The sequence below is a fragment of the Pseudochaenichthys georgianus genome, chromosome 1 (assembly GCF_902827115.2).
Source record: "Pseudochaenichthys georgianus chromosome 1, fPseGeo1.2, whole genome shotgun sequence".
NCBI lineage: Eukaryota > Metazoa > Chordata > Actinopteri > Perciformes > Channichthyidae > Pseudochaenichthys > Pseudochaenichthys georgianus.
In genome coordinates, this window is record NC_047503.1 from 41526139 (window position 1) to 41552949 (window position 26811).

General features: G+C 42.9%; 1 protein-coding gene across 2 annotated transcripts in view; it reads left to right on the forward strand.

The window, feature by feature from the left end:
• The first annotated feature begins 1340 nt into the window (after nt 1-1340).
• LOC117453004 (3',5'-cyclic-AMP phosphodiesterase 4C-like) overlaps nt 1341-26811 on the forward strand; it is a 35748-nt gene continuing 10277 nt past the window's right edge. For both annotated transcript variants that reach the window (XM_071203617.1, XM_071203619.1), the window contains exons 1-10: nt 1341-1512; nt 2614-3403; nt 5752-5886; nt 7094-7221; nt 10923-11102; nt 11199-11238; nt 11658-11722; nt 13969-14131; nt 19812-19905; nt 22482-22639. In XM_071203617.1, coding sequence (XP_071059718.1) covers nt 3362-3403; nt 5752-5886; nt 7094-7221; nt 10923-11102; nt 11199-11238; nt 11658-11722; nt 13969-14131; nt 19812-19905; nt 22482-22639 — 1005 coding nt within the window. In that variant the 5' untranslated portion in view covers nt 1341-1512; nt 2614-3361. The remainder of the gene's footprint in view (nt 1513-2613; nt 3404-5751; nt 5887-7093; nt 7222-10922; nt 11103-11198; nt 11239-11657; nt 11723-13968; nt 14132-19811; nt 19906-22481; nt 22640-26811) is intronic.

The window sequence follows — 26811 nt, forward strand, 5'->3', positions numbered from 1 at the left end:
CGTACGTGAATATGGTTGTCAACATCAGGTCCCGACTTGATTTATGAATGTGACACTAATTCTGTGAAGGCAGGAAAAGTCAGCTCAGGTTTAGTTCCTTAATGTTAACTCGGAGACTTTTAAACGGCCATTTTGTGAACCATCACAGTGTACTGTATGTCGTCTGTCAATCGACTAAAAGGTCATCTGCAACATTTGTTGTTTTCAAGCAACAATCTCACACCTTCTCTTGTTTTTAACTTATCAAATGTGACAAGTCTCTGCATGCTTGTCTTGCATTCTAGTCAACTGAATAGCTTTGGGTTTTGGACTCAGTTATAACTTAAAACAAATGGTTCAGAAATGTCCTCCTGATCACTGGCTCACAGTATTTTCTGACACATAATTAGCATATGTTTCAAGTAACTCCTTTTTTGGTACATAATCAGCTGATTGGTTGATAATACAAATGGTGACCAGCTAATCCTTGCTATCTTATTTATATCAATGGAGCAGATTCACGGATAGCAGCTTGTTGCTCTTTGCTTTCCATCGTCTACACATTTATCAAAAAATATTGAGGATGAAACAAAACAGAAAAGCATGAATCCTCCTTTAGGATTCATGATGACGTTTGATGAACCGTCACAGTGTGTGTCTTCTGTCAATGGACTCAGAGGTTATCTGCAGCTATGTTGAGCTGATGTATTATGTCAAGATCGTTTTTACTACATTTTTAGGCAACAATCTCAAATATTCTATTGTTTTAATTGATCAAAATGATTTGCTTGTCTTACATGAATACATACATGTCAACCTTACTATCTTATTTATATCAATGGAGCAGATTCACAAAAAGCAGCTTGTTCCTTTTTGCTTTCCATCCTCAGTACACATGTATTGCAAAGTATTCAAGATGAAACCAAACGTATAAGCCGGGATACAGGATGTCATGGGATGGCTGTAAAAGGACATGCTAAGGAAGAAGCAGCGTGAGTAACAGGCTGCTTGAATCCTTTCCTGTGATTTTCTGTCTGTCAATACGAGCAGCGTGTGCCAATGGAATCCTGCTGAGTGCATGCGTGTGTATCATGGAGAGGACTGACGCCTGACTATTGAAGCAGGAGAATCGGCGTGTGGCTGCTATCGAGGGGGACATGCCACACAAAAAAAGGCAGGGGTACCGATGGAGAGAGGAGGAGGCGGCTGTGTGGGATTAATGGACACACTGTGCAGGGGGAGAGAGGGGAGGGGAGGGGGGGGGGGGAATGGGCTTCTCCACGGCTGGGGGAGACCACTGTGGCAGGGGAGAGGGAGAGGCAGGGAGGGAGGGAGGGAGGGAGGCTGGTGAAGCCGCGGATATTCATGAAGACGCCGAGTGTTTTCTCTCTCTCTCTCTCTCTCTCTCTCTCTCTCTCTCTCGCCGTGGTGACACACTGCTCGTCTGCAGAGGGGAGACAGAAGGGGAAGGAGACGGGAGAGAAAGCGAGACGAGGCCCAGCCCATCTTGCCATTGATCTTCAGGCGATCAAGGTGAGTGTGTTTTTATATTCTAACATGCTGCGGCCTGTGTGTGTGTGTGTGTGTGTGTGTGTGTGTGTGTGTGTGTGTGTGTGTGTGTGTGTGTGTGTGTGTGTGTGTGTGTGTGTGTGTGTGTGTGTGTGTGTGTGTGTGTGTGTACATGTGTGTCTGACACATATCTCTTGCAGTGTGTGTGCAGACAGGCGTGATGGCAGGGCTGTCCTCATGAATGCATGGCTTCAGTGTGTGTGTGTGTGTGTGTGTGTGTGTGTGTGTGTGTGTGTGTGTGTGTGTGTGTGTGTGTGTGTGTGTGTGTGTGTGTGTGTGTGTGTGTGTGTGTGTGTGTGTGTGTGTGTGTGTGTGTGTGTGTGTGTGTGTTTTTTAATATATATTTTTTTGGGGGGTGTTCTGTAACAGAAGAGCAGTGCTGGTAGTTGAGATGCATATTGATGCATTGCTGCTTCTTGGTTTCATAAGCATCTGTAGTGGCAGCCGTGGTGTGTGAGTCGGTGTGTGTGCTCACATCTCTCATTGTCTGTGCGTATATATGTCACTGTGTCACCATGCATTTGTTGATTCCTCATCACAGACGGTTTCTTTTCCTCGGCTCCACGCTGTGAATGTGTGCAGACTCTGGGGTGAGAAAGCTCTCGTTGAGTGGGTGTGTTCTTCATGACCCCTGGTAAAAGTCGTCTCCTCCACTTACTGTGTGTGTTGCAGCTCAATCAGAAACACTCTCATATGCTGCATCTGTCCTATGCATTGGAATTAGGTCATCTCCAACTGCTCAAAGTAATTATACAACACCACTGAGCTTTACTGTTGCAGTGTCTGCTCAGAATTAGCCACTGGAGGTACGGCTCCTGCAGTGCAACAATAGCTAACATGTGTTGATAAAGGGCAGCCCCCTTCGTTAGTCGACCAATCGTTTCATTCGATATTATTGAAGTATTTCATTAATGTTTTTCATGCCTTGTATTGTGGAAAACAATTGTCCCCATAAGGATGTTCTCACATTTGATGAATGTATTAGATGAAAGCAGGACAGAGAGTACTCGGAGGAGACAGATGACTCAAACAGAGACGTCTCTTTCTCATCTTTTCTGTCCACAGGGGAATCTACACCGAAGAGGACACACTGACACAGATTCCAGGATGGATCCGGGCATATCGAACCTGGAATTCTGACATCTGGACTTCGTATTTACCACTTCTTCCCATGCGGAATTCGGATGCCGACTGACCAATCAGACGGCGGGAAGCTGATCTGAGACTCGCTGCAGATCCTCCCACAGGCTGGATCTGGATTATTGAGTGTTGCATTCATGTGGGATCAGGTGTACCACTGGGGAATGTCATCGGAACAATACTGCAAGTTGGATAAACATTTTAGGAAAAGGTTTTCCTTAATGGTGGCATCATGAACTCTGACCGGGAAATCCCATCGGCTCGTCTGGCCGGAGCAAGACGACATGCAGGCGGACTTATTTTTTCACAGAAACTCGTAGCTTGCACAAAAATGGAGTGAGGATATTCGTTTATTTTGTATTTGTCTTCCCCTTTTGGCTTGTTTGGAAAATAAAACCACAGACACACAAAGGTCGCCCACCTCAGACTGACCCTGGAGCCTCTGAGGGGCCTTAAATGCACCTTTAGCTTTTAGCGGCGCCAGGTTTCAGCCCCCTGAGGACGGAGGACGGTTGGCTGGCTGAATCAGCTCCGATGGGGGCCGGTTGTGACCCGGTCTGACCCCGGTTTGACCTTGCAGTGACCTTTGACCTCTCCGGTCCTGGCTCTCCACCTGCTCTGCTGCCTGGGTTCAGGAACGCTCCGTCCTGGGGCCCAGAACGAGCCAATCAGGATGAAGAAGAGCCGCAGCGTGCTGTCTGTGACTGGAGAAGGGGTGAGAACATAAACAACCAGGGATTAACTCAATATTACATTTCCATGTGACCATAACATTGAGTATCTGACAATACTAATGCTCTGCACTTGTTTCCTTCTCTTGAACAACTAAGCAGTTGATAAATGGTATGGATACCCTAAAGAAATATTCTTCTCTGCACTTTTAAAAGGGTTCTATTACGCTCATTCTCAGGTTCATATCAGTGTAGTGTCTCTCCTGGGACATGGCTCCATGCTCTAATGTTCAAAAAGATCTTTATTTTTCTCACACTGCCTGTGCTGCAGCACCTCTTTTCACCCTCTGTCTGAAACCAGAGCCCAGTCTGCTCTGATTGGTTAGCTGGCCGGCTGTGTTGTGATTGGTCCATCGCTTAGAGATTTCCCGCCGCTTAGCCTATCACGTACAATGTGTTTGATCGCTAGCCTATAGAAGCACAAACGTTACCTAGTGATGTCACTATGTCGCAGAAGTAAACAAAGTCCAATGGAGGAGTTTCAGGGAGTGTGTGGGTGAGAAATTCCCTCTGAAATTGTCTGCAAAGCTAAAATCCTTTGCATGTACGTGCACAAAAAACACACACGACAGGAAAGGGAAAACCAGCACCATATTAAATGATACTATTTTTTTATCTCTGAAACACAATCCAGTGATTTTGGCAAATATCGGAAACTATTTGATTGACACATCCCTCATATACTTGAGGAAATAACAAACTTTATCACCTGTTTCCACGGGAGTCTGTTCAAAGCAGAGCAGACTGTGTGTGTGTGTGTGTGTGTGTGTGTGTGTGTGTGTGTGTGTGTGTGTGTGTGTGTGTGTGTGTGTGTGTGTGTGTTTTTGAATGCTCACCATGACACACAAACCTCGTGACTTTCACACATCCAAGCCTCCCTTTGTTCTTGTTGTCAAGGTCTGTGTCCGCTCTCAGGAGTCCGAGTGGACGGTTTGTCCTCTTCACTCGCTCACACCGTGTGAAGCACTCACTCTCTCATAGTCCGGTATGGAAATGAGCGCCGGCTAAATGAGGGCTCTATGTAAATGCCCAATGTTGTGTTAAAGGTAACGTCTGGCTGAAGGACATAATAGGATGCATTATTCCCTCCCTGTTTTATTGATTACGCTGAGGAGCAGGTGTCCATACATTTCCGTTTGTGTGTGTGTACTGTGTCTGTGTGTCTGTGTGAGCATCTTTCCACATCTGGGTCTGGACGACATCAAACGCAGCATGGAAGCAACACGGCACTGTTGCCTAGCAACTGCTACCATTCCCCCTTGTGTTTTGTTGCTACGGTACTGCAGTGCAGATCAGCCTCGAAGAGCTCCGTCTGTGGAGGCCTCATCCCAGACACACACACACACACACACACACACACACACACACACACACACACACACACACACACACACGCACGCACGCACGCACACACACACACACACACACACACACACACACACACACACACACACACACACACACACACACACACACACACACACACACACACACACACACACACACAAATGATTTATAGTCTGTGTTTTTTTCTTCTATTTTCTCCTCTGAAATATAAATCCCTTATTTACGCTGGAAGAGATCTCACTGAAATTAAAATCTCTTTTTCAAGTGTATACAAATACAACTGTCACACACTACAAATAGGGTTGTGGCGATATACCGGTGAAGACTTTGATATTTGTACGATAAGTATGTACGCACAATAATAGTTGAGTCAAAGATACTTTTTACACAACATTATTATTGTTATTAAAACAATGTTGAGATATTGGGATAATATCATTAGCATGAATTACCTGATAATCTTGTTGTCAATTTTGTTTCCAGTTATTAAAACACGAAAAACAGCTATAATGCAGTAAAAAGGCACAATGGGTTTAGTCTTCCAGTAAAAAATCTAAGAACAATCCAAGAGTGCTGTTTTCTAATTGACTGTTTTCTAATTGACCTAAATTAGAAATCAGCTCTGCTAATTTAAAATCCTTCTGTATGAAAATACTGGAAAAAAAATGTTTGCAAACTTTTTTCTTGGCCCTCGGGAAAACATCTGTACAATATTGTGAGAGCACAGGCCATATTGATAAGAAGCAGCACGAAGAGAGATGTTCATATGAGGGCCAACCAACGCGAAACATATAGACCTGACCATTTAACAGAAGTGTAAAGACGACAGTGGTGTGCAACATTTTCCCAGCCAGTAAAAAAATCAAAAAGCAAAATAATAAATCAACAATATGACAACTGCATGGACACAATTATTATATGTTCTTTGCTGACTCTACACAGACACATTGTTCATATCACCCTCTCTCCCCCCTCTCTCTCTCAGGGTAAGGACACAGATATAATTGGTGCTGAGGAGAAGGCGGAGTCATCTCGCTACAGCCGATCTTATACGTCCGGGGCCACTCTGGGGGCGGAGCTACGCAGAGGGAGGAGCAGAAGACTTTCCTCCAGTCTCCAGGTATTGAAAGCATGCACGCAATGTAAACATACTGTACAAAAAATATCCCCAATAATCCATTGCATACAATTAGACACAATTGTACAGGTTTATTTGAGTTTTATTAATGGTAGTGGATGATTTGTAGTTACGAAGCTAAACCACATTTACACATTTGCAATTGATTCAATTACACCAGTAAATCTGTTTGTTTTGTCTGTACCAGTTTTCCTAGTGTGAATTGTACACATATATACAAGCAACTGGTGGCGCATGTCAATTTACATACCTAATTACTACTTTGCTAGAAGGATACAACACAACCCCAAATACAGGTCCCACTGTCTCTGCTGGATGTCCAACTGTGAGCTATAAGTTTGCATCAACTAAAAAAGTGATATTTGGTCAGTGAAGGGTTAACAGCTTGTTTCTGCTGACACCTACAGTAAATGGCCCAACAAAATGCACTTCAATGAATGAAACCCCCAAGGTTTCCTGGAAAAATACCTACAGATACAAATCAAATATTCCATTGCATACATCATACATTTAAAACAAACTTGTAATGGTTTATTTATGAGTTGTATTGAAAGCTTTTGAATGTGTTATAGTCACAAAGCTCATTGATAAACAAACTGCCATCAAATTGATCAAAACCCAACACTGAATATGGGTCTTCTCTGAACCATTTTTCACAGTTTTTTTGTTAAATGCTTTTCACAATCATAGACAATACAATATTCTCTGTAAGCCTTCTGTAATTTACAATTAAGTCACAAATCAAACATACATATTTGTGGATAATACGGAGGCAAGCCTCACTGACCTTCAAACACGCTATAACATACGGTACGAACATAAACACCAACAGGGTTATGGAGGTGTATCTTCAACCTATTCAAACAAGGGGGGCATAGACATAGGCATATACAAAATATATATAATATATATATAAAATTCCCTTCTAGACAAATGATGGTCGTATTGGTTTAACATATTATCCATTTTTCCCATCTCGACCAGTCTCAAAGCAAGGGTTATCCTTTCCATCTTAAAAATATCATAAACAATGTCAATCCACTCGGTCAGGTTAGTTTTCCCAATTTTAAGTGGAAGAGAGTGTAAATAATGTGCTGTACCCACTGGAAAAGCAACTGGTGACAGGTATAACATATATCCAATCTATCTGAATACTTCATTTCTACAAAACCTTCCTTTCACTCTTCAGGTACCGTGCTGGCTCCGCCCCCGAGACCGCACCCGCTCCCCCGAGGTCCTGAGCAACGTGTCCCGTCCGACAACTCTGCCCCTCCGCATCCCGCCTCGCATCTCCATCACACAGGCAGACGCTGACGGGTACACACATACACGCACGCACGCACGCACACACACACCTCTAGACTTCAAAGTCAATCAAAGTTAATTTATATAGCCCAAAATCAAACATTTTACATTTGTCGCAGGCGGTTTTACAGTGTATACAGAGTAGGACAACCTCTGTCCTTTGACCCCCACATCGGACGAGTTAAAACACTTCCACCCTACAGGAAGCTTTTCTAAATGATCCTTTGTATCCAGAGGTGGGAAGTAGTGGAGGTCAAAATAAATACTTTGTTACTGTACTTAAGGCAAGGCAAGGCAAGTTTATTTATATAGCACTTTTCAACACAAGGCAATTCAAAGTGCTTTACAAAAAATGAAAGACATTAAGAAAATGGCATTTAAAATCAGTCATTAAAAAGAAAAGCTAATAAAATAAACATTAAAAGAAAAAAAAAAACATGGATAAAAGTTACAGTGCAGTCTAAGATATGAATAGTTCAATTAAAAGCAGCGACAAAAAGAAAAGTCTTCAGCCTGGATTTAAAAGTAGTCAGAGTTGCAGCGGACCTGCAGGTTTCTGGGAGTTTGTTCCAGATATTTGGAGCATAATAACTGAACGCTGCTTCTCCATGTTTAGTTCTGACTCTGGGGACAGAAAGCTGACCAGTCCCTGAAGACCTGAGAGATCCGGATGGTTCATAATTTAGCAGGAGGTCAGAAATGTATTTTGGGCCTAAACCATTCAGTGCTTTATAAACCAGCAGCAGTATTGCTGATAGATTTCTGGCTTTATCTGTTGTTTTGAACATTGCACACTGAAGCTCAGCGCTAACTTTTAAACGTTCTGACTTGGCTCCAAAAACCATTACCTCAGTTTTATCTTTGTTTAATTGGAGAAAGTTCTGACACATCCAGTCATTGATTTGTTCAATGCACTTACTCAGTGTTTGAATTGGAGCATAGTCTCCTGGTGAAATTGTTACGTAAATTTGTGTGACATCCGCATAGCTATGGTAACTTATGTTGTTGTTTTTCATCATCTGAGCCAGTGGTAGCATGTAGATGTTAAAGAGAAGAGGCCCCAAGATGGAGCCTTGAGGAACCCCACATGTCATATTTGTCAACTCAGATGTGTATTTACCTATAGAAACAAAGTTGTTTCTGTCCTTTAGGTAGGATTCAAACCAATTTAGAACTGTTTCCGAAAGTCCCATCCAGTTTTCCAGTCGGTCTAGTAATATGCTGTGGTCAACAGTGTCAAACGCAGCACTGAGATCTAATAATACTAACACTGAAGTTCTGCCACTGTCTGTGTTTAAGTGGATGTCATTAAAGACCTTTACAAGAGCATTCTCAGTGCTGTGGTTTGGACGAAAGCCTGACTGGAACACATCGAAACAGTTATTTAAATGCAAGAAATTACTCAACTGTTGAAAAACAACTTTTTCAATGATTTTACCTAGAAATGGGAGGTTTGATATGGGCCTGTAATTGTTCATTACTGAAGCATCTAGATTATTCTTTTTTAAGAGCGGTTTAATGACTGCAGTTTTCAGGGCCTGTGGAAAAATACCTGAGTGAAGAGATTTGTTTACTATATGAAGTAGATCTGAGGCCATGCAAGGCAAAACATCTTTGAAAAATCCTGTTGGAATAATATCAAGGCAGCAGGAGGAGGATTTCAGAAGTTGTATAATGTCCTCTAGGTTTTTATCATTAATCTGATGGAATTGTGTCATGGTGTTTGAATTGATGTTAAGTGGACACAGAGACAACACATTTGCTGTTCCTGATGCAGAGGCACTGACTGCTTGTCTGATTTTCTGAATTTTGTCAGTGAAGAAGGCAAAATCATTGCACGCCCTGGTGGATAGAAATTCAGAGGCTACTGACACTGGGGGGTTAGTTAGTCTGTCGATGGTAGCAAACAAGGCACGTGCGTTGTTTTTGTTTTTGGTAATGATGTCAGAGAAGAACGATTGTCGTGCGTTTTTCAATTCCAAATTATAAAGGCCAAGTCTCTCTTTATAGATTTCAAAGTGAACCTGAAGATTTGTTTTTTGCCACCTGCGTTCAGCTTTTCGACATTCTCTTTTTTCTGTTCTCACGGTCATGGCTTTTCTCCATGGAGATATTTTCTTGCCAGACACTTCCTTTATCTTAATTGGAGCAATGGCATCTATAACATTTTTAATTTTTGAATTAAAATGATCTACTAGCTCATTTACTGAGGTGTTAGCAGGGGCAAGTGTGGAAGAAAAATTCTGAGTAAACATTTCCCTAGTATTTTCAGTTAAATATCGCTTTGTGGTTACCTCTTTTTGAACATTTTTGTGAACAGAAATAGAGCTCTCAAAGAAAACACAGGAATGGTCAGAGAGTGCAACATCAGTCACCACAACCTTAGAGATATTCAGACCCTTTGAGATAATTAAGTCCAGAGTGTGCCCCTTATTGTGCGTGGGCTCCGTCACATGCTGAGTCAGTCCATAGCTATCAAGAACACAAAACAGTTCGTTTGCCCCTCTGTCCTGGGGGTTGTCAACATGGATGTTAAAATCACCAACAATGACTAGACGGTCAAAGTCAATACACACTATAGACAGCAGTTTAGTAAGGTCATCAAAAAAGCTTGCACAGTATTTGGGTGGTCTATAAATATTTAGGAACAGAGCTCGAGAGGAGCATTTCAGCTGAAGGGCCACATATTCAAAAGAAGCAAAGTTTCCATACGATGTCTTCCTGCATTGAAGGGAATCATTGAACAGAATAGCAACTCCACCCCCTTTCTTATGCATTCTTTCCTGACTCATAAAACTAAAGTTGGGAGGGGTTGATTCGATAAGAACAGCTGCACTGTTATTTTGTTCAATCCAAGTTTCTGTTAAAAACATAAAATAGAGATTAAGTACATTTTTCTGGTATCAGAAAACTCTACTACTTGTTTTTCTGACGACTTTTTACTTTGACTTCTTACATTTTGAACACAAATACCTGTACTTTCTACTTCTTACATTTTGAACACAAATACGTGAACTTTCTACTTCTTACATTTTGAACACAAATACCTGAACTTTCTACTTCTTACATGTTGAACACATATACCTGTACTTTCTACTTCTCACATTTTGAACACAAATACCTGTACTTTCTACTTCTTACATGTTGAACCCAAATACCTGTACTTTCTACTTCTCACATTTTGAACACAAATACCTGTACTTTCTACTTCTTACATGTTGAACTCAAACACCTGTACTTTCTACTTCTCACATTTTCCAAACAGCTGGTTCCTTTAGTCTGAATGTGTGTTGGTGCGTGATCATTATTCTTTAGAGTCACTGCGTGCCAATTGATTTGAACACGATCCGTGTATCCATCATTTCCTGGTCTTCTCTAAAGAAGAGGGACCAATGGAAACGTTGTCATGTTGCCGTTGTTCAGCATGGAAACATTCATTAGCTAACAATGACATTATTGTTCTATTAATATAAAGGGAGGTCAGGTACTCTTTAAAATAGCTGGGAGTTATGGGTACTTTTTACTGAAGTACATTTTGAAGCCCACACTGCTTTACTTTTACTTGAGTGAATAAAATCAGTCAATACTTTTGATATCGTATTTTTAAACACGAGTATCTGCACTTCTACTTGAGTAAAGGATGTGTGTAATTTTGCCATCTCTGCTTGCATCCTAACTAACCATCAAATGCCCCTCCTCTCCTCGTGCTGCAGCTATGAAGCAGAAAATGGCGTGTCTCCGGGTCTCACCCCGCTGGGCTCTCAGAGTCCCGGCATCACGCTGCACAGCCCCTTCCCCCCCGGTCAGAGGCGAGAGTCCTTCCTCTACCGCTCCGACTCCGACTACGACATGTCGCCCAAGACGGCCTCTCGTAACTCCCTCACCGGTGAAGGGTGAGACTCCTCCAGAGACAATATGAATGAGTGAGACATGATGTGTGTGTACTCACAGTTTAAAAATATTCTAATGATTTGTTCTCTCTCTTTCAGGCACACCGGAGAGGACTTCATCGTCACACCTTTTGCACAAGTGAGTCTCATTTCATATTTATAAATAGTTGTGTAAAATGTTTGAAACCCCAAAAAGTTTCTCATCTGTTTACATTGTAATATAATGCTGATATATTTTGGTATATTATTTTTATTCTTTTATTATAGATTTTTAAATAGCTTTAACAATATTTCTGTATTTGCTCCTTTCTTACAACTTAATTCCTCTTATTGTGTCTATGAATGAACCATTATACCCCAAAGCCAACTCCTTGTATTTGTACACCTTCTTGGCAACAAACCTGAATATTTGTCTGATCTGATACATAATAATGTCTTAGGAAAATAGATCAATATGAATGTTTAGGAATTGAAACCAGTGTGTGCATTCTAATTGGAAGTGAATACACTTTCATGTAAAGTAAAAATGATTATCTGTTCTGCTTTGTGATTATTTAGGTGTTGGCCAGTCTGCGATCAGTACGGAGCAACTTCACCATTCTAGCCAACGTCTCACCAGTCAAGTCAGTACCAACTCATTCTCCTGAAATGTATTCAGGCTCACTGTAATTTGTGGTTACACATCGAAGAGATTGCTTACAACAACAATCTAATTACCTGCAGCATATGAAACATGAAGATACAGCTTCCCTATTATTATAAACATGCATCTCATGTCACACTCATACTCACATTTTGTGACTGCAGTAACTTTTGAAGGTAACTTGTTACAGCTGGTCCAGCTTTCATACAGAACTGTAGCCGTGGCTTCTAACTCTCTGTGCACGTGACCACCAAACCAAAAGCAATGGGTCGTTCAAATTGTACAGATGATTATTTTCCCAATTCATGCTTTGATACACGTCATATTGAATGAAGAAAAACAAACCAAAACATTTCAGATAGTTTCACACCTTTCTTGGGTAATGTGTAGGATTCTCTGAAATACAATAGTTAAATAATTGCAGTAGTTTTTTGTAAGTATCAGCACATTAAGTATGCACCATATTGCACCATTTTATTCATCCTATGATCCTTAAACTGTACGCAACACTTTACACATTATTGGATACTCACAGTATGAAGGAACAAAATAAAAACACTGTTAATCACAAAACTAAAAACAATCTTTAAGCTTATAACTAAATATGGAATTTGTATTGATAACTGTGTTTTTGTTTTGTTTGTTTTTTTAATAACAAATATATTTTGGATGGGGTATATAAAAAGATAGTAGGGATGTAACGATATATCGAATATCGCGGTAAATAAATGTCTCAATACCGTCGTGAGACTGACAACATCTACCGCGATTTAAAAATAAATAAATAATTATTTAAATAAAAAAAAAAATAAAAAAAAAAAATCAATATATATTTTTTTTAAACCTTTATTCAATCAGATGGTCAAGGGAGACCTGTCCAACATGGCAGCAAGTAGGTTACAACATGAACATAAAACAACAGATAACACAAAAGGACATCGTATTTACAGGGCTACATGTACATACCTAGAGACATTGACAAGTACCAACAGTATATTTATATCTCGCCCTGTCAATAAGCCTCACCTTCTTGGCAAAAACGGTATTGTTTTTGAAGTGGTGGAGAGACAATGCACAGTTTTACCCACTGCTGTCACCCATGGCCAAAGAATATCTCTCTGTCCCAGCAACATCAGTACCAAGCAAGAGAGTTGTTTCCACAGCAGGGGATATTGCAAACGCCCAAACATCCCAGCTTCTACCTGGAAATGTGGACATGCTCATATTCCTAAAAGATAACCTTGATGATGCTGAGTGAGTGAGTTATGGCCCGTCCACACTACAGCTTCGACAGCTTCAAAAATGGTTTCCAACGCGTCTGTCCATTCACTTTGAATGGGGTGACGTCACTTTTCGCCGAACTGCATTGTGGGAAGCAGAGCGGAGCTTTCCTGGCGTTTCAGGCTGCAAAAGTTGAGCAATGTTCAACTTTTGAAGCTTCTGAAGCTTTCGGTGGAAGCGTCAGCCAATCAAATCATATGCCAGTACAAGCTCTAGCCAATCAAACCGCTGCTTGTGTGTCAGGGGCGGGAGATTCATGTGATTGGTTGTTGGTCGAGCTTCAGACAAGCCCAGCTCCAAGCTTTTTTTGAAGCTGTACTGTGGACGGGCCGTTAGAGTTGAGTTACTTGAAAAACTAAAGTGTAACTTGATTTATTTTATTGCAGGGTCTGATTATAATATTGTTGACACTTTAAAATACTACTATCCTATTCAAATGCTGTAGAAATAAGATTTATTATTTAATAACAAAAAATTCCCTTTATTTTTCAATATCGCGATAAATATCTTTTATATTTGACTTGTAAAATATGATATACAACGTAAAAGAATAATGTATATATTGTAGTAATAATGATATAATCTATTTATAATTTTAAATGTATATTGTATGCAGACATACATTTAGAAAAATAATATATGTTAATCATTTAGTTTTTGGGAGAAGGGGTGGGATTAAATAAGTGTAAACTTCTTCCCACCCCTTTTCGAATGTGTAATTAGGTAGATCATTTGTTGATATATAATTTGTAAATCAATAATATTTTAGTTTATCAATTTGATACTGCTTACGTTTGTACAGTATCATAATTGTCATGTTTCATTTCATTATTATTATAATTGTTTGTATTATTGTTTTACACGTTCGAAATAAATCAAAATCAAAAATAAACATCTTAAAGAACAAACAGTCTTAATAGATGCTTTAACGTGTTGTGTCCCCAGGCGGTCTCCGGTGGGGGGGCCGTGTCTCAGCCCCCGCGAGGCGCTCTCGGAGCAGCAGTACCAGCAGATGGCTCTGGACACTCTGGAGGAGCTGGACTGGTGTCTGGACCAGCTGGAGACCATCCAGACGCACCGCTCCGTCAGCGAGATGGCCTCCAACAAGGTGAGACAAACATCAAACAACCAAGCTCTGCATCAAAACCATCAACAGGGTGAAAGATACATCACTATCAGCGCACAGTGCACGTTGCAAGAGGAAATTGGGGTGAAATTGTTATGGATTTTAACACGTTTTTCTTTATATAAGTTAAAGGTGGGGTATGTAGTGACCACTCATTAATACACTGGGGTTCATAATTCACACATGGAACTACAGTTGGGGTTTTGTTTCCACACGGACATGTTATGTGTTGTCTATACACAGTATATGTTGTGTGCCCTCCTGGCTTCTCTCTCTTCTTCCCGGACTGCAACCGGACAACATGACCTTAGTTACAGCTCTTAAATAAAGTACCCTTTTGCACCTTCATTGCACCGCCTCTGACTCCCTATCTCTCGGCACTACACTGGTGACCCCGACAAGTCTCAAGAAGTTTCCGGGACGGACCCGAACACGGGTCTTTCTCGAAATTCCGGGGATTTTTTGGAATTGTCCGTGGCTGCCACCGGCACACGGACTGAGGCTCGTTGCGCGCCCCGCAGAAGAGCTGGGGACGTTGCTCGCCATTCCCGCGTCAGCCTTCCATCCAACAGGGGGACGATGCACGATCTGCTGGGTCGACCAGCAACCCGATTGCTACCTCGTGGGCTTGTTTCTTCGGGGCGTGCGGCTGCACGTCCCGGCTGCGCTAGCTGGCGACGACTAGCGGATAACCACGAGGGGCTAACGACGGCTAGCAGCTACCCATGGCTGCCAGCTAACGGCTAACGGCTAGCTGTTAACATCTGACTGTTAACAATTTTTTCCGGTGCCGGAGAGGAGGTTCGACCAGCCGGTTGACCTCGTGTGGACACTCTTACCTTTTTCACCACCTCGACGGCGGTTCCAGACGCCACTCACGTTTTCATCGGCGCATGGGTGGCGCACTCCTGGACCCCGTGTCGCCTCGACGGTTTCGGACGTCGCCCATGCTGCCATCGGCCCGTGGGTGGCGCGCTCCGGAACCTGTCTGGCCTCTCATCTGTCCACGGCTCCTTCCTCCCGGGGGAGACTGCTCCTGCCTCCCGGGGATACCTCAACGCCTGCTGAGGACTTCGTGCCCGCTGCCGCTGCGCATCTGCCTGCAGCCGGGTTGCGCTCCTTCCTCCCGGGGAGACTGCTCCTGCCTCCCGGGGATACCTCAACGCCTGCTGAGGACTTCGTGCCCGCTGCCGCTGCGCATCTGCCTGCAGCCGGGTTGCGCTCCTTCCTCCCGGGGTGACCGCTCCTGCCTCCCTGGGATTCCGCTCCGTCCTTCCGGAGATTTCATGCCCGCCGCCGCTGTGTTTTCCTGTGTTTTCCACATTTTACACACAAAACCAAAAAAAACAACATATTTCAGTTCATTGGGGTTCCCTGATGCTCACCGTCTGGTCATTTTTTTTATCGGAGCCATCGTTTTTGAACAGGTGGCAAAATTGTCAGATATAATCCTCAACGCTTTCTTATGGGACTCAGTGCTGCAGTTGGTTGTCATGGTGTTGCTGGGCAGATTGGAGCCACACACACGTGAGTGACATCATCCAATCAGAGCAGACGCCATGTAAACATGCAATCACTACTACTTACATTTGATATCTTTATTTAACTCCTTCAGCCTAATTTATGCAGGAACCATTCAAATATCAAACTATTCAGCCTTTTCAGCACATGATGGGAAACTTTCACATTTTTCAAAATATGTTATACTTTTTAAAATATTCAGCTTTTTAAAGTCTTTATTTAACATGGAAGTCATTGCAAAACATTTGAGCTGTAACAATTAACACACACACACTCACTCACAGCCAGACACACACACACACACACACACACACACACACACACACACACACACACACACACACACACACACACACACACACACACACACACACACACACACACACACACACACACACACACACACACACTCTCACACACAGACTCTCTCTCTCTCACTCACACACACACACACACACCACACACACACACACACACACACACACACACACACACACACACACACACACACACACACACACACACACACACACACACACACACACGTATACACACACTCTCACACAGACTCTCTCTCTCACACACACACACACACACACACACACACACACACACACACACACACACACACACACACACACACACACACACACACACACACACACACACACACACACACACTCTCTCTCTCACACACACACTCTCTCTCACACACACACACACACACACCACACACACACACACACACACACACACACACCAACACACCCACACACACACACAGCACCACACACACACACACTCCCTCTCTCACACCACACACACCACACACACACACACACACACACACACACACACACACAACACACACACACACACCATCACACACACACACACACACACCACACAGACCACACACATACACACCACACACACACACACACACACACACACACACACACACACACTCTCTCTCTCACACACAGACACACACACCACACACACACGACACAGCACACACACACACAAACACACACATCCACACAACTCTCTCTCACACACAAACACACACACACACATACACACACACACACTCTCTCTCTCCACACACACCACTACACACACACACACCACACACCAGCTACACACACACACACACACACACACACACACACATACACACCACACACACACCACACACACACACACACACACACACACACACACACACACACACACACACACAGACTCTCTCTCTCACACACACACACACACACACACACACACACAACACACACACACACACACACACACACACACACTCTCTCGCTCTCACACACACACACACACACACAACACACACACACACACACCACACACACACACACACACACACACACACACACACACACACACACACACACACACACACACACACACACACACACACACTCCCTCTCACACACAGACACACACTCCCTCTCTCTCACACACACACACACACACACACACACACACACACACACACACCACACACACCACACACACACACACTCTCTCTCACACACACAGACACACACTCTCTCTCACACACACACACACACACACACACACACACACACACACACACACACACACACACACACACACACACACACACACACACACACACACACACACACACCACACACACACTCTCTCTCTCTCTCACACACAGACATTCACACACACTCTCTCTCTCTCTCACACAGACCGATGATGATGAATGATCAAGAGAAGAGATAGAGAGAGAAGAGAGAGAGGGCGATCAAGAGAAGAGAGAGAGTAATGTAACCTCCTAATGTAATGTCTAACTCCTATGAACATTTTCAAAAAGTGCTCAAACTTCACATGTGTGCTAACAGTCCAGCCGTGAAGACATCTATGCGACAGTTTTGAGATGTCTTCAAATGCCGTTGCCATCGCAACACAATGCTCACCATGAAACACGGTTTTCTCATAACTTCAGTGAAAATGCTCGAAATGGCCCAAAACTTCACAGGTTTGGTAACGATGCAGCCATCAACACATCTAAGCGTATTATGGGGTGTCATCAAATGCCGTTGCCATGGCGACAGATAATTCACCATCAAGTTAGTTCAAAAGTTTGCAGTTCAAATATTCTGCTGCTTTACTAAGCCTTTCTTTTCTCATCTTAATACAAATTGATTCACTACTACTTACATCTGATATTTAACTCCTTCAGCCTATTTTCAGCTGCAGAACCCATTCAACTATTACATTATTCAGCTATTTCAGGACATCAAGGCTATACATGTTGTTGTTTATACCTTTTTTTAAACCTTTTCTTTTAAATATTAAGCTTTTTCTGCATTTTTTTTTGCTAAAAGCAGCTACCATTCAGCTAATCAAATATTCAGCTTTTTCTGCATTTTCAGCTAAATTCAGCTATACTTGTTCACAGTTTACAGCATTCGCACGCATTTTCTGCAGGAAATGCATTTTCTAGTTCACACATGGAACTACAGTTGGGGTTTTGTTTCCACGCAGACATGTTATGTGCCCTCCTGGCTTCTCTCTCTTCTTCCCGGACTGCAACCGGACAACAGCTCTTAAATAAAGTACCCTTTTGCACCTTCATTACACGCACTGCCTCTGACTTGCTATCTCTCGGCACTACGGGTATGTAATTTATTTCAGAAACACTTTTTGTTATATTCCATGGAATGCTCTCAACTTCCCGATAGCAATGAATACATTAAATGCGTTGACAATAAATACATAACATATTTCATCTGTGGAAGCCGTAGTACTGTAAAAAGCACGACCAATCATCTGCCCCGGCCCGGCTAAAATAACTGGATGGCCTACCTGCCTGTCAGCCTTGCATCTGTGCACAAACTTATCTCGTGCCCTCATTGGTCATGTGCGCGTTCGTGTGTGTTGGAGGAGGGGCTCTGTAAGGAAGTGGCAGATTTTTTCCGGTTGTGTATTTTCAAATTCTAGCGATTTCGAGCCGGTTTCTTCAAAATTACCTACCCCACCTTTAACATTTTCCTGCTGTAGTTTTGATTATATTTATATTTACCATGATTTACTCTCTTGTGTTTATTCTTACCTTCAAGCAAACTCCACGTATGTGTAAACCTACCTGGCAATAAACCTGAATCTCATTCTGATCTGATACACATATATGACTTGTTGGAGAATAGATAAATGAATGTTGTTTATTTAGGAATTGAAACCAGTGTGTGCATTGATTACATGATCTGCTATTTTGTGTTTATTCTTACCTTCATTCAATAGTAACTTTAATTGTTCAAATATCCTGCGACTCTTTGTCACTATGTTTGAATAAAATAAACAAAATAAACAAAGCTTCATTGATGATGTTGCTGTAATGATACGTTAACCTTAAACCCTAGGATAACGCTTTCTGATCCAAAAACCTGCATTGAATATAGCTGTTGGTAAGAAAGTGAGAGTAGCAGTGAAACAATGGACTTACTTCCCCCATCAGCAGCTATAAGCCCATTAAACTCTGCAATTACACACTATTTTTAACCTGGGCAATTATTAAACTCTGCAATATGTACTTGCTTAGATTATAATAACCTGAGCAATTATCCAACTGCAATATTCTGCATATATAATAATACCAATATCACTCTAGGATTAATTATACACTCAATCATCTGTTTCTCAGAATTAATATCATTATCATTTAAATGTATATTGTTATTTATTTTTTTACAAATGTATTGTTTAATATATTATATAGTACAATATGCAAATGTTTACCTTCAATTCTTCTTATTATATTTATTTAATTGTTTTCATTGAAATGTACTTTTTTTTTAAATTATTTTAAAATGGAGTAACTGTTACGAAATCCAATATATCCCCCCAGGGAATAAATACATTTTTTTTTCTTTTAAATCTACTTCTTTGCTGACTTTTTTGTTTATTGTCATTTTGGACAAAATAAAAGCACCTATAAGGTTTTTCTAAATCTAATTCTAATTTGCTTTGTGTTTTTATTATAATACTTACTTTTTTAATTTTATTCTATTCAAATTTGGAGCAAATACAATTCCCCTCCTCAGGTATGTAAGGTATTTCTGCCCCTGTTGCTCCACAGTTTAAGAGGATGCTGAACAGAGAGCTGTCCCACCTGTCAGAGATGAGTCGCTCCGGCAACCAGGTGTCAGAATACATCTCCAGCACCTTCATGGGTGAGCAGGACCTCCATCTGATCACATGTAACACATTTTCCAAATATAAACTCTAACTGTGTTCTAAGCAGCACCAGAAACGCTGCTACGGACAGTCTTGCACTAATGTACATTCTCAAAGATACTGTTATTTTTGTATAGATAGATTGTCGTGCTTTTACATAGGTCTTAATGTGTGCATATTAATGCTGTCAAAATTATCGCGTTAACGGCGGTAATACATTTTTTGAATGAATTTGCATTAAAATATTTAACGCATTTAACGCATGTGCAGAATGGCCCGCCCCATACATCCCACCAGTGGCAGCGCTAGGGTATGGCTGGGGTAGGCTACACCCATACCAATAAATGGCTTAGCCCCACCATGACAAATGATGTTAAAGTAAGCAAAATAAAGTCCGCCAACTCGCGCCGAGAATTGCACAGACAGCAGTTAGTAAGATTGATTTCAGTAGCCACTTGTCTGGAAATACCGAAGACCAGAAACGGTTTTGAAAACTTTTGTCACGTGATGACAAAAGTGATCGTCTTCTCAATAGAACATCTTTGATAATGTCTTCCGGCCAATCAGAATCAAGATAACGGCGTGGTGTTGTTGCAGGAAGTCCCGACGGAGAATACTTTTGCTGTAGTACAGGGGTGCACATAACTGGTACGCAGGTTATGTGCGTAATCTGAAATGCGTACCGTCACTTGTGTCACAAAGCGCATTTGCGTACCGACGTACTTGTGAAGCTTTTCCAGAAGGCGGTTAGATCAGTGGTTCTCAAATGGGGGTACGCGGACCCCTAGGGGTACGTTGGAGTACTGCAGGGGGTACGTGAGATTTATTTTATGTTAATGAAAAAAACTAAATAAGTAATCCATTTAAACAAACTAGGCTACTAATAGTAGATGAACTACTTTATTCAAAAGTTTACAGTAATTCTGGATAATAAAATGGGAAAAATAAATGGGGTGCTCTGTTTTCCTCTCCCTCTCCTGACAGCCCGTCAGGCTCAGCAGCTCGCTGAAGAACCTGTGATGAGTGTCCCGACAGTAAATAAACATATGTATAACTAGTTTAGCTAGTTCCAGAGTAGATCAAATAGCTAAGTGTGATGTTCTAACTCTTAGTGTGTGTTTCGCTCCGCTCACCGCTGCAGGTGAACATGTAGAGCTGCGTGTGTCTCCGTCAGCAGCAGCTGATCTCTCTCTCGTCCGATTAGACTTCACTCGCGTTTATGTTTATATCCATCAGATCTAGCTAGTTCTAGTTAATGATATGACTGCCTGCTTATCAAAGGACACCTAAACAGTAAGCGTTGCTTGGCCACAGGGTGTGGCCGCAAAGTATAGCGCAGCATTATGCACATGTTTATATGAGCGGTTATAGGTATAAATGCTCATATGTTGTTTCTCTTCATTCCCCACGCCCCAACATTTATAAATAAATATACACATTTTAGGAAAAGTTAGAAAGTTTGAGCAGTGTGGGTTTTATATGAACAGAGTTACACATATTTCAAAACACGAAGTGTAATAGCTGCAGTTTGCCTCCCTGTCAGAATGACAAAGGTCCTCAGTGAAGCACAAGCCCATGTTTCACTACATTGTAAGGACAGCTTATTAAACAGATCAGTTCAATGCAGCTAATGTCGTCTCAGTGTTATTGCTTGATGTTAAAATTGGTTTGCCATGAATTTAGTGATGGATTGTAAACATTTGAAATGTAGCATTTAAGTGTTTCTCATGTTGTTGTTTTAATAAATCAGACACTGATGGTGCAGCGCTGCACTGTACCTCTTTATATAGGCTTTTCCCCGAACAAATTCTTTTTGCGCTGATCAGGGGGTACTTGGCTGAATTTCTTTTTTCAAAGGGGGTACATTATTGAAAAAAGTTTGAGAACCACTGGGTTAGATCACCGGACGACAGAGTCGGTCTCCGTGTGCACAGACAGGGCTGCTGTTAACGTCGGCCTGTACAACGGAACTGTGCCAAAACTAGCCAACCGGCTGCGGAGGGAGACTCCCCCCTTCACTGGAGAACTGCGCTAAAACAGCTGATCACAACGTTCACACTCTGTGGTCACGAAGTACTCCACTAGCCCCCCCCCCCCCTCTGTCGACTTCCCTGAAGTACTCCCCCGTTGATAGAAATCAACACGTAATGAATTAAGACCCCACGGTTTGATGATTGATAGGTGCTCTCTTTCATTTTGACACACAGACAAATGTTACAATAAACATGTTAAATGGATATATCCGCCTTCTTTCATTTATCTTTCCATTCCCACAACAATATACATAAAGAAATGGTATATTTTGGACATAGTTCGAATGGTGATTAATCATGATTAATACATTTTTAAGCTGTGATTAATCTGATTAAAAATGTTAATCGTTTGACGGCCCTAGTGCATATGTATAAACGTGTCTTTTGACTGTATAGGTATATGCATATTTGCATACATATTTTTATATATTTTTGTATTTGGGATTGTGGGAAACGGTATTTTTCGATCTCTCTGTCTGTACACACAAACTGAAAGATTGACCATAAAGTTGACTTTGTGTTTCCCCCTCACTCTGCAGACAAGCAGAACGAGGCGGAGATCCCGTCTCCCACCTTGAAAGATAAATCCATGAGTCAAATCACCGGCGTGAGGAAACTCTGCCACAGCTCCAGCCTCTCCAGTTCCTCCATGCCTCGCTTCGGCGTCGACACAGACCACGAGGACGAGCTCGCCAAGGTCTGTCTCCTTCTCTCTGTCTCCTTCTCTCTGACTCCTTCTCTATGTCTCCTTCTCTCTGACTCCTTCTCTGTCTCTCTGTCTCCTTCTCTCTGACTCCTTCTCTCTGACTCCTTCTCTCTGTCTTCTTCTCTATGTCTCCTTCTCTCTGTCTCCTTCTCTCTGTCTCCTTCTCCCTGTCTCCTTCTCTCTGTCACATTCTCTGTGTCTTCTTTTCTCTGACTCCTTCTCTGTGTCTCCTTCTCTGTGTCTCCTTCTCTCTGTCTCATTCTATCTGTCTCCTTCTCTGTGTCTCCTTCTCTCTGACTCCTTCTCTCTGTCTCCTTCTATCTGACTCCTTCTCTCTGACTCCTTCTCTCTGACTCCTTCTCTCTGTCTCCTTCTCTCTGACTCCTTCTTTCTGTCTCCTTCTCTCTGACTCATTCTCTCTGTCTCCTTCTCTCTGTCTCCTTCTCTCTGTCTCTCTGTCTCCTTCTATCTGACTCCTTCTCTCTGTCTCATTCTCTGTGTCTCCTTCTCTCTGACTCCTTCTCTCTGTCTCATTCTCTGTGTCTCCTTCTATCTGACTCCTTCTCTCTGTCTCCTTCTATCTGACTCCTTCTCTCTGACTCCTTCTCTCTGAATCCTTCTCTCTGTCTCCTTCTCTCTGACTCCTTCTCTCTGACTCCTTCTCTCTGTCTCCTTCTCTGTGTCTCCTTCTCTCTGTCTCCTTCTCTCTGTCTCCTTCTCCCTGTCTCCTTCTCTCTGTCACATTCTCTGTGTCTTCTTTTCTCTGACTCCTTCTCTGTGTCTCCTTCTCTGTGTCTCCTTCTCTCTGTCTCATTCTATCTGTCTCCTTCTCTGTATCTCCTTCTCTCTGACTCCTTCTCTCTGTCTCCTTCTATCTGACTCCTTCTCTCTGACTCCTTCTCTCTGTCTCCTTCTCTCTGACTCCTTCTTTCTGTCTCCTTCTCTCTGACTCATTCTCTCTGTCTCCTTCTCTCTGTCTCCTTCTCTCTGTCTCTCTGTCTCCTTCTATCTGACTCCTTCTCTCTGTCTCATTCTCTGTGTCTCCTTCTCTCTGACTCCTTCTCTCTGTCTCATTCTCTGTGTCTCCTTCTATCTGACTCATTCTCTCTGTCTCCTTCTATCTGACTCCTTCTCTCTGACTCCTTCTCTCTGAATCCTTCTCTCTGTCTCCTTCTCTCTGACTCATTCTCTCTGTCTCCTTCTCTCTGTCTCCTTCTCTCTGTCTCTCTGTCTCCTTCTATCTGACTCCTTCTCTCTGACTCCTTCTTTCTGTCTCCTTCTCTCTGTCTCCTGCTCTCTGTCTCCTTCTCTCTGACTCCTTCTCTCTGTCTCCTTCTCTCTGACTCCTTCTCTCTGTCTCCTTCTCTCTGTCTCCTTCTCTCTGACTCCTTCTCTCTGTCTCCTTCTCTATGTCTCCTTCTCTCTGACTCCTTCTCTGTCTCTCTGTCTCCTTCTCTCTGACTCCTTCTCTCTGACTCCTTCTCTCTGTCTCCTTCTCTATGTCTCCTTCTCTCTGTCTCCTTCTCTCTGTCTCCTTCTCCCTGTCTCCTTCTCTCTGTCACATTCTCTGTGTCTTCTTTTCTCTGACTCCTTCTCTGTGTCTCCTTCTCTGTGTCTCCTTCTCTCTGTCCCATTCTATCTGTCTCCTTCTCTGTGTCTCCTTCTCTCTGACTCCTTCTCTCTGTCTCCTTCTATCTGACTCCTTCTCTCTGACTCCTTCTCTCTGACTCCTTCTCTCTGTCTCCTTCTCTCTGACTCCTTCTTTCTGTCTCCTTCTCTCTGACTCATTCTCTCTGTCTCCTTCTCTCTGTCTCCTTCTCTCTGTCTCTCTGTCTCCTTCTATCTGACTCCTTCTCTCTGTCTCATTCTCTGTGTCTCCTTCTCTCTGACTCCTTCTCTCTGTCTCATTCTCTGTGTCTCCTTTTATCTGACTCCTTCTCTCTGTCTCCTTCTATCTGACTCCTTCTCTCTGACTCCTTCTCTCTGAATCCTTCTCTCTGTCTCCTTCTCTCTGACTCCTTCTCTCTGACTCCTTCTCTCTGTCTCCTTCTCTGTGTCTCCTTCTCTCTGTCTCCTTCTCTCTGTCTCCTTCTCCCTGTCTCCTTCTCTCTGTCACATTCTCTGTGTCTTCTTTTCTCTGACTCCTTCTCTGTGTCTCCTTCTCTGTGTCTCCTTCTCTCTGTCTCATTCTATCTGTCTCCTTCTCTGTATCTCCTTCTCTCTGACTCCTTCTCTCTGTCTCCTTCTATCTGACTCCTTCTCTCTGACTCCTTCTCTCTGTCTCCTTCTCTCTGACTCCTTCTTTCTGTCTCCTTCTCTCTGACTCATTCTCTCTGTCTCCTTCTCTCTGTCTCCTTCTCTCTGTCTCTCTGTCTCCTTCTATCTGACTCCTTCTCTCTGTCTCCTTCTATCTGACTCCTTCTCTCTGACTCCTTCTCTCTGAATCCTTCTCTCTGTCTCATTCTCTCTGACTCATTCTCTCTGTCTCCTTCTCTCTGTCTCCTTCTCTCTGTCTCCTTCTCTCTGTCTCTCTGTCTCCTTCTATCTGACTCCTTCTCTCTGACTCCTTCTTTCTGTCTCCTTCTCTCTGACTCCTTCTCTCTGTCTCCTTCTCTCTGACTCCTTCTCTCTGTCTCCTTCTCTCTGTCTCCTTCTCTCTGACTCATTCTCTCTGTCTCCTTCTCTCTGTCTCCTTCTCTCTGTCTCTCTGTCTCCTTCTATCTGACTCCTTCTCTCTGACTCCTTCTTTCTGTCTCCTTCTCTCTGACTCCTTCTCTCTGTCTCCTTCTCTCTGACTCCTTCTCTCTGTCTCCTTCTCTCTGTCTCCTTCTCTCTGACTCCTTCTCTCTGACTCCTTCTCTCTGTCTCCTTCTATCTGACTCCTTCTCTCTGACTCCTTCTCTCTGACTCCTTCTCTCTGTCTCCTTCTCTCTGACTCATTCTCTCTGACTCCTTCTCTCTGTCTCCTTCTCTCTGACTCCTTCTCTCTGTCTCCTTCTCTCTGTCTCCTTCTCTCTGTCTCTCTGTCTCCTTCTATCTGACTCCTTCTCTCTGTCTCATTCTCTGTGTCTCCTTCTCTCTGACTCCTTCTCTCTGTCTCATTCTCTGTGTCTCCTTCTATCTGACTCCTTCTCTCTGTCTCCTTCTATCTGACTCCTTCTCTCTGACTCCTTCTATCTGACTCCTTCTCTCTGTCTCCTTCTCTCTGACTCATTCTCTCTGACTCCTTCTCTCTGTCTCCTTCTCTCTGACTCCTTCTCTCTGTCTCCTTCTCTCTGTCTCCTTCTCTCTGTCTCTCTGTCTCCTTCTATCTGACTCCTTCTCTCTGTCTCATTCTCTGTGTCTCCTTCTCTCTGACTCCTTCTCTCTGTCTCATTCTCTGTGTCTCCTTCTATCTGACTCCTTCTCTCTGTCTCCTTCTATCTGACTCCTTCTCTCTGACTCCTTCTATCTGACTCCTTCTCTCTGTCTCCTTCTCTCTGACTCCTTCTCTCTGACTCCTTCTCTCTGTCTCCTTCTCTCTGACTCATTCTCTGTGTCTCATTCTCTGTGTCTCCTTCTCTCTGTCTCATTCTCTTTGTCTCCTTCTCTCTGACTCCTTCTCTGTGTCTCCTTCTCTCTGACTCCTTCTCTCTGTCTCCTTCTCTCTGACTCCTTCTCTCTGACTCCTTCTCTCTGTCTCCTTCTCTCTGACTCCTTCTCTGTGACTCCTTCTTTCTGTCTCCTTCTCTCTGACTCCTTCTCTCTGTCTCCTTCTCTCTGACTCCTTCTCTCTGACTCCTTCTCTCTGTCTCCTTCTCTCTGACTCCTTCTCTCTGTCTCCTTCTCTCTGTCTCCTTCTCTCTGTCTCTCTGTCTCTCTGTCTCCTTCTATCTGACTCCTTCTCTCTGTCTCATTCTCTGTGTCTCCTTCTCTCTGACTCCTTCTCCCTGTCTCATTCTCTGTGTCTCCTTCTATCTGACTCCTTCTCTCTGTCTCCTTCTATCTGACTCCTTCTCTCTGACTCCTTCTCTCTGACTCCTTCTCTCTGTCTCCTTCTCTCTGACTCCTTCTCTCTGTCTCCTTCTCTCTGACTCATTCTCTGTGTCTCATTCTCTGTGTCTCCTTCTCTCTGTCTCATTCTCTTTGTCTCCTTCTCTCTGACTCCTTCTCTGTGTCTCCTT